This window comes from Chroicocephalus ridibundus, chromosome 7 (assembly GCF_963924245.1).
Source record: "Chroicocephalus ridibundus chromosome 7, bChrRid1.1, whole genome shotgun sequence".
Classification (NCBI taxonomy): domain Eukaryota; kingdom Metazoa; phylum Chordata; class Aves; order Charadriiformes; family Laridae; genus Chroicocephalus; species Chroicocephalus ridibundus.
Window position 1 is genome coordinate 49,612,742 of NC_086290.1, and position 12,033 is coordinate 49,624,774.

The 12,033-nt window shown below is 39.9% G+C and overlaps 1 protein-coding gene across 3 annotated transcripts in view; it reads right to left on the bottom strand.

The window, feature by feature from the left end:
- PITPNM3 (PITPNM family member 3) overlaps positions 1–12,033 on the bottom strand; it is a 92,815-nt gene that overhangs the window by 65,281 nt on the left and 15,501 nt on the right. For 2 of the 3 annotated variants that reach the window (XM_063340611.1, XM_063340609.1), the window contains exon 2: positions 8,501–8,596. The exons of the other annotated variant lie outside the window; for it this stretch is intronic. In XM_063340611.1, coding sequence (XP_063196681.1) covers positions 8,501–8,596 — 96 coding nt within the window. The remainder of the gene's footprint in view (positions 1–8,500; positions 8,597–12,033) is intronic. 3 annotated transcript variants of the gene reach the window in all.

Here is a 12,033-nt window from a genome sequence, read left to right on the forward strand (position 1 = left end):
GTCTTTGTTTGAGGAACTGGGGTTTGACCCCAGCTGTTTTTCAGAATGCAAAAGCGGCTCACTAATGTTATGTTTTAATTGTGCACACTGCTGTGCCCTCTGCCTCCTACTTCAGGCTGTCTCTGAAGTGCAAATTACACAGGGGTAGATGTAGAGCCTGGGACAGCTTCCAGATTCTCCCATAAAGAAACACAGTACTCAACTCCAGCTGCACTGTGCAGAAATTCCTTTCAGCTGCAAGAATATCAAGCACTGATGAAGCACTCTGTATAAATAACAGAGAATGGGTGAGAAATACAGGTAAGAAACATTACAGGAACTGCAATGCTGGAGAGAGAATAAGGGTCTAAAAGGTGAAAGCCGCAGTCTCTCTCCTGGACAGGTTCTCCTCACTCCAGCACAAACTCCTCCTTTGCCATGTTTAATCCACTGATAATGCCAATTACTTTAGCCCACACATATGCTTTCCTCTACCAAAGATACAAGCTCCCGCACCACCCAGAAGGTTTTTCTGAGCATAGAAACGCCTTCTGCCTCTTTTGCTAGTATCTATGCTTTTGTGCACATTTATTTTCCTGACATTTAAACACTTTGTTATTCCTGAAAGGCTGTCTGGGAGAAAGCAGAGACGATACTAAATTAGCAGGAGCTGTGGATTCCCTCGAGGGTAGAGCGGCCTTACAGAGAGATCTGGATAGACTAGAGAGCTGGGCAGTCACCAACCGCATGAAATTTATCAAGAGCAAGTGCTGGATTGGGACAAGTCCCTGGGATGGGACAATCGTGGTTACACATACAAACTGGTGGATGAGAGGCTGGACAGCAGCCCTGTGGAAAAAGATCTAGGGGTTTGGGTTGATGGCAAGTTGAATATGAGTCAACAGTGTGCCCTGGCAGACCAAAGGGCCAAGCGTGCATTAAGCACAGAATTGCGAGCTGGTCAAGGGACGCGATTGTCTCACTCCGCACTGAACTGGTGCGGCCCCACCTCGAGTTCTGTGTGCAGTTTTGGGCGCCTCAATATAAGGACATCAAACTATTAGACTGTGTCCAGAGGAAGGCAACCAAGATGGTGGAAGGCCTGAAGGGCAAGACTTACAATGAGAGGCCAAGGTCCCTTGGTTTGTTCAGCTTGGAGAAGACAAGGCTGTGGGGTGCCCTCACTGCAGCCTACAACTTCCTCAAATGGGGCAGGCGGAGGGGAGGCGCTGATCTCTCTCGGGTGACAAGTGATGGGACACAAGGAAATGGGATGAAGCTGCGTCAAGGGAAGTTCAGATGGGACGTTAGGAAAAGATTCTTCACTGAGAGGGTTGTTCACCAAGACATCCCTTGTGCCTTTGCAAAGGGTTTGGTACAATAAGGCTTTTGTACTGGCCAAAGCCTATATGTGATCATTACAAGATACTACACATAAACAACGTTATCTTTGGTTGCTTAGTAGACTAATGACACTTACTGTAGGAATGAAGAAGTCTATTTCTGCATACCACTTCTGGAAATCTATCTGAACAAAACTTGATTTGAAGACCGTTTTTGCAAGTTAACTACAAAATAATCAAAACTGGGAAATATTTGTCAAACTCTCTTGGTACAGTGGGTAATCGCTGTTTTGTCTCCTACACAATGTATTTTGAAGTCTGTTCTATGACTTAGCTTGAATACAGACTATGTTCAGCAAATTCCAAGTGCATTTTTTGTTCTTATTAGTCTATGATCCATGCCTCAGCAACTCCAAAAATGCAGTCATCACACTGACCTTCAAAGCATTCTTGAACAACGGATGTTGACAATCAAAAAAAATATTCCATCAAGCACAGTAAACAGTCATATTCCCAAAGACAGAATCCAATAACGTTTCTTACATCAGAGAAACTACCTCATCTAAAACATCTGAATCATCATCATTTTAGCTCTCCTTTTAGACAAAATTTCAAGTATGAGTTGGTGCTCAAAGTTACAATTCCAGTTTCACATGGAATTTGGAAACATTGCTGAAAGCCTCAAGACAGTTGTTTTAAGCACATGGTAGACGACCATTGAAAAGCACAAAGGCAGCGTGGAGGAAAATCAGCAGAGGCTATTTTTCTTTTCCCTTTCCAACTCTTCCACTCACGAAAGCTTAAGATTTCAATGCAGCTTAAACAATTTAGGTATCCTATTCTCATTGAACACCCAGTGGGAACAGAGCACCATCTCTCATTCTCTTCATGTCTAGATGTCTCCAATACAAATTTAATTTTGATCCACATAAGCAGTTTATCACATATTAAATTATTATCTCTCACTAAAAGACTTTTATTAGAGGATTAACAGCTCAGTAACAGATGTTGTTCATTATCTATACATAGCAGTCACTTTTTATTTCAAGTAACAATTACAAAAAGGCTAGCTACTGTCATTATAAGCATTTCAGACTACACAGACTGCTCCTGACCTTAAAAGAAGTCTGTATTACACACTAAAATCAATATACTTTACACACAGCAATCTGTGCTCAAAAACTAGGAGTATCATGACATTTCTCCCAAATATATTTAAAATATAATATGTAAAATATTATACATACACTTACCCTCTTAATTCCAAACTTTGAAAATCATTCTGCCATAGAAGAGCTGAGACAGTGCACAGACATTCTGATTTTGAAGTAGTTTATATCAAAAAAGAGGATTTAAGAGAACGGAGGCAGTAGACTGTGACAGGGAATATTTGGGATTGTCTTCTGCATTCCAAAATCCAATGCAATATATACAAAGTGTTCTTGCTGAAGTTTGCTTCTGCAGCAGGCACACAGCTGAACAGCTCTGGCTAGCACACGGAATACAGCACGCTAGGTCCAGAACTCTGACTGACAAAAAACGAGGCCCATTTCAGTTGGGCCTGAGCCACTCCTGCTACGTCCTATTCCAGGCAAGCACAGTGAGCGAGGTTTTGGGAGGGAAGGTCGCCTAAGCCTTTGAATCACTTCAGTTTGACAGAAGTGTAGAAAATATTCTCAAGCATGAAGAGGAAGAGGGGTTTGATGGGAGCATGGGTTGCTTTTCAAAAACGAAGATTGAGATTTCGTCTTTCTTTTTTCCAAATTTTTCCAATTTGGGGCTTCTCAATTTATGGAAATTTCAGTATTCTTGATTTTCAGAGCCTGGGTGCTCTGAAAAAACAGACTTGAAAAAAACCAAACAAACTTCAAACAAGACACCCCAATTTTACAGTACTTAAGCAGTCAGTCATGACTTTGTTTTTAATTTGATAGGGGTTTTTAATCCAAAAAGAACCTAGACTAACTTCAGTGAGCTATGAGGTTCCCTTAATGTGCATGAACTCCAGGAAGAGAATATCTTTCCTCACATTTCTGAAGCGTTGTGTGAATCCGGTGCAGCAATAAATTACAGCTCATACATTACTATCATAATCTGCACTAAACAAAATGGGAAATATATCATACATTATGAGAAGTAATGACGCTGGATAAACTCACAGCACTTCACATTGATCAACAATAAAAGTATTCTAAATAAATTTTGGAAGCATGAAATACTGAAACCGATATTGTTATGATATGACAACGTCTGCTATGGACTCAATTCCAGCATCAAATTTGCCATCTGACAAAAGACACTGCACTGGCTTTAAATTACACAGCTAAGTATCTGTAACCAAGACAAACACTATCTATTTGCTTTAGGTAACAGCTAAAAAAGATTTATGAATGGGGAGGTAAAGAAGACTGTTGCATACAGTTTGCACAGAAATACCTGGAAACGTAAATACCTCTATTTGTCTCTTGGAAAGTCCTGTAAGCAGAAAAAGCAAATGGAAGACTACAAGTGGAGTCCATACATTTAATATACGACAAACACCAAAGGCAAAGAGCTACTCTAATGCCACGGATGCAGGAGTAGTGCTAACAACATGAAGCACTTGGGTCTCTTCCAACGGGTGGTAAACCACAAATCATCAGCAATGAATGCACCCCATGGAAAATAACACGCTTCCAGAAGTGCCTTCCACTGATATTTAAACTGGGGGGGAATGACACCCACTAAAAACTGAGGCAGGTAAAGACAGATATCTTGACATTCACAAGCCATCTTTGCATCACAGCTGTTTCTTAAAATTCTTGTACTTTAGTGAATGAGGGTCAGCATCCTCACACCTCAAGAGGCTTTTTGCTAAGCACAACAAAATTTTACATCACACCGTTGCCTTATAGCACAAACACCCTGATGAGTGTTTAGACCTCCCAAACTTCCACTTCAGTTCATTGGCAGCATTTCCAAATAATATTCAAGTTGCTCAGCAGAGCATTTTAGAATTAAATAAATGAGACTAGTGGATCTATTTTCAGGAGAGGAAGGTGCAGCAAATTAAGAGCAGGTCTTAATTAGCAGAGAGCTACCATAGCCTCTTTCAGGAATAAGAATCTTGAGAAAGCACGCACAGAGCCTGGCTTGAAATATATACCACGCATCTATTGGCTTTCAGCTCTATATGAACATAGTAATACAGAAGGCAGTGCCATAAGGCTCATTTTAAGAAGGCAAAACTAATGACAAAAGTTTTTATGCAGACTAAATAAACTCAGTTGGAGAAAATGAGGTAGCTGTATGCCACACCACCTATGCGATCTTTAGCAAAGCTGTCAGCAGGCTTTTGACTATAAGATCTGCTACAGTTACACGCTTAGGAAGCAAGAAAAAAAAAATGCCCTCACATTCTAAATCAGAAGCCTGATACAGAGATAAAGAAATTATGAAGAAGTTTCTGATAGGTCAGATTCTCACCTGCTGGACTAGTTTAAATCCAGAATAACTGTTGTAGTCAGAGTTCATTTGAACTTAAAAGTAGGTCAGAAAGTGGCTACAGGATCCCCTGCAAGCAGCAACCACCATTTGCATCTTATCACAAACATGATATCAACTGTTAACTTTGCCTCTTCCGAGGGAGTCCACAAAAAGCCTGAAATCACCTCCCAGGTACTTTAATAATAACCACGATCAACAGCTTTCTCTTAAAGACCACTCTAATTTCCAACCACCTGCCAGAAAAGATTTCTCCTAGTCTACAACTGGAAAAATAAAACCCCAGAAATAAAATTAATAGTTTTACATGACTCAGAAAATTAGTGCCCTGAAATAGACCATATGTATCCACGGTCCATTTATTTTTTACTGACTACCTCATACCGCCTCCTATACAGAATCCAAATAGCACTGCAATTTATCATGCTTCGAGGGTCAAATATTCAACAACAGTTCTCAGGCAAGTTGTAGTAGCCAACCCACAATCAGGCTAAATCAGCTGGAGTTTCACAAGTCAGAATACAAAGATTACAACATCTAAAATCAGGGCCGTTAAGTAATCAGTGAAAGCGATTACTTATTGACTGACTATGAAGTGAAACTCTCTAAATGAGGCTTACAGTAGTTGTACATGTAAATGTTTGCAAATTTGGCCCTAACCTCCCAAGTAACAATATTCAACCCCAAACCCCTATTGCTATAGTCAATCCCAGTGGACTAGGCATGAGGAGAGACGCAGCCAGTCAAACTTAAGCACAGTGGTCATCATCTTATTTAACACTGTGCTTTCTCCCTACAGTGACAGCTTTTCACAGCGCCAAACAGATTCACCTCACTGAGTATCTGCAATTCAGAACAGCATCTTCAACACTCATTTTCACGTGTGTCACACGGCACTGCTTCTATCACGTTACACTTCAGCTGCTTATAATTCTGCTGTAGCTGAAGCCCCTTCCCAGAAGAGCAGAATTCCTCCTGACTGGCAAAGCCAAACCAAGCTCGAAGACCCCATCAACAAGAATGTAGAAAGCTTTTCTGTACTGGTGAATTAATTTACTGTTTACTAGTTCTCTCAGTGCAGGGAGACTTCCATAGACTGAGATGGATTTCAAGGGCATGGATTTTCATGAGACATGACACAAATACCTTGAGATTTTGGTTTTGCCTCCAAAATACAAGAGAACTAGCTGCCACTCTTACGGTTAAAAAAGCAAATAAAAGCTCTATCTACACACATATGCCACACAGAGCCTCTCCCCAAAATTGTGGTTACACGTCCACATCAGCTTTGTACCTATGACAATTTATGGCACTCATAATCTGATGTTAAATTCCTAAAACAGTGAAGCATCTGTCTGGGGAAAGGAAAAAAAAAAAAACCAAAACAAACCTAGGTGCAAGGATCATCTGAATACCAGCTACAATGTCTGTGTGCCTACCCATGACAATAAAGATTACAAGGAACAAATCAGCTTATAACATCTGTATTTTTTTCCTCTCCCTGTGCAGACAGCTGGAACATCCCTGCACTAAAAGTCTCTTTCAGATAAAATAGCCATTTGGTTCAGAACAAGGAGAAAATAATCAGTGCTCAGCAATGTATTTTCTGAAACAAGCATTCATGTGCCTGCACACACACAGAGCTCAAAGCTCTGCACTCAGAGCTCTCAAATTCCTCTTCAAATAGAGATGGGTTGCTAAATCCCAGCTCAGAAGTGCAGATGTGAGCTGATTTCAGGCTAAACACGAGCTGGCATCATGATATCAGACAACATATAGTTGAGCTTTGTGCCTCAGCCTACCTGTAAGTTTTTATATGTATAAATACCTATAAATTTTTAAAAAACCCTCTCATTTATTTACCTTTCTGGGTCACTTACTTCTTTACTCTTCTGTGGATTACTTCTTGTTTCTCAGACATAGAACCCTCCACAGCAGCCAAGTAGTTATTACTGTAAGCCTAGCCGTACAGGAACAGGGAAGAAAACCAATATTTGATGCACATCTCATGCCTCAGACTTCGTAAAGCTCTGATCTGAATACGTATCTTACTACAGGCAACAAATGAGGGAATTTTGTTCCCTGGAACGTAACTGGGCATTGGTTTTTGTTTGTTTGTTTTTTCAACAAAGCAAACCAGAAAACCCCCAGCAAACAAACGTACCATAGCACCTACTATCCTTTCCAATTAAGTCAGAAAGAACATCTGCACCTCTTTTCCTGCACAGTGGCTGTAGCATGCTTGGACAGCCAGGGACTCTTTTCTAGCTGTGGTAAATCAAAGAGGATGCAAGCATGTTTCTGAAAGAACATGAAGTCCACAGTCAGTTTCACAGAGATAGAAGGATCCATTAAATCATTTCACCAGACTTCCTGAACAAGCCATATCAAATAGTTTCATCTTGCTATACCTGATTAACCAAACACAAATCATTTGACTTTCATAAAAACATTATTCCAATATCCACCTCCATTTAGAACTGCCTGGTTTCAATGGACAGTTGTAGTGTTCTAGGTGAGCCCAGAATTTTGTGCTAAGTTTTCAAATTCCATTTTATTTTGTAAACTTCTCTTCCCCTGACTGATTGAAGTTGTTGCCTACTGGAGGCAGGAGGGGGCGCTTAAAAAAAAAAATAAAAAAAAATCTAACTGTCATGTAAGCAGCTTGTCTTTCAAGTTGAAAGTTGTCATAAATTTTATAGCTACAGTAGGCAATTTAGAGAAAGGAAAGTGGAAAATGAGTGGTTTGCAAGAAAAAAAAAACAAACCAAAAAGCCTAAAGACAAAAGCCAAAGCACTTAACAAGTTTATTCCATCACCCTTCACCGCTGTCTTCCAGGTAACATCAGGACATAAGGACAGCTCAGTCTGACCTCAGTAGCCTACCCTATGAAAAGATCATACAGTTGGATTTCTGCTACAGTAGTAGCAGAATTAATCACTCCTTGCTAGTTATTCTCTTCAGAAAAGCAAATTAAATATGTCAGAAAAACCATTAGATTTGGCTCCTACAAACAAAACCAAAACCAGAGTCCCCGTCTCCCGCTGCAGGTGGGAGGATCTGTATGCACACAACCTACAAATTTTACTTGTGTTTGAGAACAAAACATGTTAAACATGTTAAAGAGTACGCCAAGATTCAGGGTCTCATCAGATGTTGTAGGGAACATTCCATTTTGGATTCACCCGATTAAATCCACAAACATTCAGATACTGCTGCTTCTTGAACAAGCAGAGGTCTCTGTCGCTTTAGTCAAAGTTTTGCCAGAGTGGAAGATGTAGGCCATTGGTTTTAAAAGTTGGCCATCAGTAACACAGACAGTCATGGCCTTCATCAGGAACTGTAAACAAGAGCACTCCAACTGTAACATCATATACTACCTGACCTGCAAATAAGCTGGTCCCGAGAGACCCCATGAAGCTCTGTACTGTTGTAGTCAGGCTGTTTCTGATGCCAGATCCAGCCCACGGCAGCTCGCTCATCCACCCCAGCACTTCACCCACCTCCTGTAAATTTAAGTCCATTCACAAATTCTTGAAAGAAGATCTGATGGGTTTTTTTCTGATCTCAGTCTGATGAGGACGATGTTGTCAGTTCACTCCCAAAGGAGCTCAGTCTAGAGCTTAGTTAGGAGCTTAGCTTGCTGCAAAATTGGGGAAAGAATGGAGAGGGGAGGACAAAAATGTGTACTGACCTCGCGCATCAAAGAATTCATCATCGGAGCTCTCCACAGAGTCTTTGAGGACATTCTGCATGTGCCACTGAGCACCACTGAATCGACGCGGGCCAGCTGGAAATACAGAGAGACTCACATTAACCCACAGGAATGCTCACCTCCGCTCCAGGCTTAAAGAAAAAAAATACATTAATAAATAGTTTGTGTAGATGGCTCAGGAGGATCATTTTGGTCAGCACACGTACTTTAATCTCAATAGACAGGAAGAGTTCTCAGGATGGCACAAAAATTACACTGCTCGCTTCTGCCTAACAAAAGTCATTAAACCAAGTTCTTGTTAAAGATAAGCCTGCATCACTTTCAGCTAATGCAGTGACTTAAAAAGATACATTCTTCCCTGTTAAAGTCACTAGGCTGTTCAATTCCAATACTCAAACCGCACATTGTTTCTAAGACATGCAGCAGCATTTCCCCAGGACATGGCAGCGGCTCCCATTTAAATTCAATTTCACTTCTAAAAGAAGCGCCATCCTATTTAGCTCTCAGATTTACAGACAAACTACTGAATTCTCACTCACTGAGCTGTTTTCATCAGACAGCTTTTTTTGCTGGAGCCTGGGGCTTTCATCTGAAGCTTGCCATTTGAAGACAGGAAGGCACAACCACATTAGAATAGGTACAGTAACAGAGAAAGTCATGACAACTTAGATGGTCCCAAGGGATTATCATACTCAAACTAATGTGTAATTACTAAACCAGAGCTGCCTAACTATATCAGTTCTCCTTATACCTATATCAACCCGACACTAGAAAATAGTAGTGAAATATATTCCTTATATTAGCAATAAAGTCCCCTCCAAATCAGTAGGGAACCAGGGATAAAATCTACCATATCCATAACAACACTACAGCTATTGTAGAAAGGACCTTTGTTAACAAACAGAATAGTGTCCTTGGTTTTATTCATTTCTCCAAATGGTGACATCAGACCTGAAATCTAATATCCTGAGAGCCTGTCCAAAAAAGCATTCTCCTTCTCCCAGTAGTAAAAAGCAACTCAAGCAGGGGAGGCATCCTTCTACAATATTCTGGGGGAAACATGCCACTAGGTCACAGCCTTTTGTTCTGCTTTTACTCCATCTATAGCTGAACTAATCAGAAATATAAATGAAAGGTGGAGGGAGGAAGCAGACTTAAGCTGGCCAAGAAGAAAGTAAAAATAATAATCAGTTAATAGAATTTTAGTAGCTTAAAAAAACCCCAAACCCCAAACCCATTCAAAATAATTGGTTATTAAGGAGTCGGTGTTAATTACAAGAGTACTGTGCGTATTGGGAATGTGTCCAGTGGTATTTGGCAGCTAACAGAGAATGCATACAGATCATTACATTTACTGTTACAGATTTCTAGAACCTTTTGTTAATGATAGGGGGTAGCAAACGGAATTATTCCTTACCAAACAACACCTTGCTTTTCCTCTATTCAAATATAAATATCCTAAAACTTATCACTATAGTCGTCAAAATGGTGGTAGAAAGAACACATCTCTGAACTTCTAATGAAGAAAAGCCACTGCTTGGAAGAGCAGGAATTCCAAAATTTCAAAGCATGAGAATGGGAAGTACCACAAAAAAGACAGACTGACAGATAGAAAAGGGAGAATTTGCAAAATTCGGTCTTCGGATAAGAGCTCATACACTACCAAAGAGCAGAAGAAAGGGATAGTCTGCCTCACCTTTGGAGATGCTAGATCTGAAACATAAAATATAACATTGTTACTCTTAGACGAAAAATTCTTGAGTAAACTAGTCTTTTTCAGCTTATGAAGAACATTAGATTTCCTGATCACAGGCGTTCAGACCTATGAGCAGAAAGAAGCAAGGCAGTAAACAAGGAAATTTATGAAGAACCTGTAAATGAGAGGCAGGTCCACGGAGCATGAGAGTAAGTGTGAGACCAAGAGAATGATGAAAAGGCAAAGGATATCTCAATGATGCCTCGAACATCTCAAGAGCGTTCAGATTTTTCTCTACAAGAAAACACCTCCTCGCTCGGCTACCCTGGTCAACCAAGTATCTGTAGCTGAAGCTGAATTTCTGTGCTACGGAAGTTTATTAAACGACAGGAATATTCAAACTAAGACAGATAGACTTCATCGGTAACACAGAGTTAATGCCTTTTGGGGTGCTGTAGATGCAGACACTCCCATACTGAACAAATATTTCACACTCGGAAAATTCTGCTCAGATTTTCCAGACCAGATGTCTGTACTGATGATAGTTCTTCCAAGGCTAAAAACTGAGGAGTCTGGTTTTCATATATTTTGAGCATTCAGTGACTCTACAAGGAGCCAGAGGACTACATTTGCAGAAACAAACAAACAAACAAAAATGCCGCAACAAAAAATGCCCTCTTATGGCAGCAGATAATTTGTTCTGAAGAGACATTTAGGGACCTGACTTACAGAAGTTAGTTTCTCTGCATTTTTTATAGCCGTATAACTGTATGCCTCTAGTCAGGCACCACAAATGCAGGTATCCAAAGGCAGCAAACACTGGGAAAAAGAACAAACAAAAACAAACCAGAAGCAGCAAGCATTTGGCATTTTGGATAATTATTTTCAGGATTTGTCTTATGATTTTAAAGATTCTCCAATTTTTATGTCAGTCAGCTATGTTTTCCATGGATTGGTGAAGTCTCACTCAATGTGGTCTCCAGCTTCCATAACACTCCAGTAAAAGCTTAAGACTTAAAACCAGAAGGACCCATTCATTCTTCCTTCCTTTTCTTCTTTGCCTTTCCTAATATCTAGTCCCCTTGCAAAATACACCTTCAAAGAAAAAATACTAAAAGTTACAGGATTAATCCAACAGCTGCAATATGTGGACCAGTTCCTTCTTTTTCATGGTATATGTTTTCTCACCTCCATTTTTACTTGGTTCCTCTGCTGAAGACAGCCAGTTCTTCTGGGAAGAAACTGTCTGCTACTGTTTGTTTTTATCTAACAGATTTTGAGACATTACTATGACAAAGACAGCAAATAGCATCAAAACCACAACAGAAATCACAGAAAAGTAAGGTCGTTTAAGCATCTGGATGATTCACCGATTTGTATCTGATAATAACAAAGGCATTTTCAGCATGGTTTTCTCAATCAAATAAAAATTCATTCAGGTAAAGACACACATGACTGTACTCCACTTCTGCATACCAGAATTGAACTAGAATTTAGAATTAAAGGATACAGAATGTAAGCTATTTATCAAGGAAGTCTCCCGGCACACAGAAAAAAAAAATCTAAAAATCAATGTTTCATTTCAGAAAATTTCAACTGGATTGTGAAAATAATCTGATCTGCATTTGACTGGGGGGAACAAGGCACTCTTACAAACAGATTACCTAAATCTCAAGAGAACAACAGAAGAAATTCAGATAAACTCAGTCTTGGTATAAAACTTCTTTTCTTAAGGACTGTATTCATTACTTGACATTATAGCTGTCAAACCCAGATTAATTTGGAGCACAAAAAACCCCCCAGAAGATAGACCTCG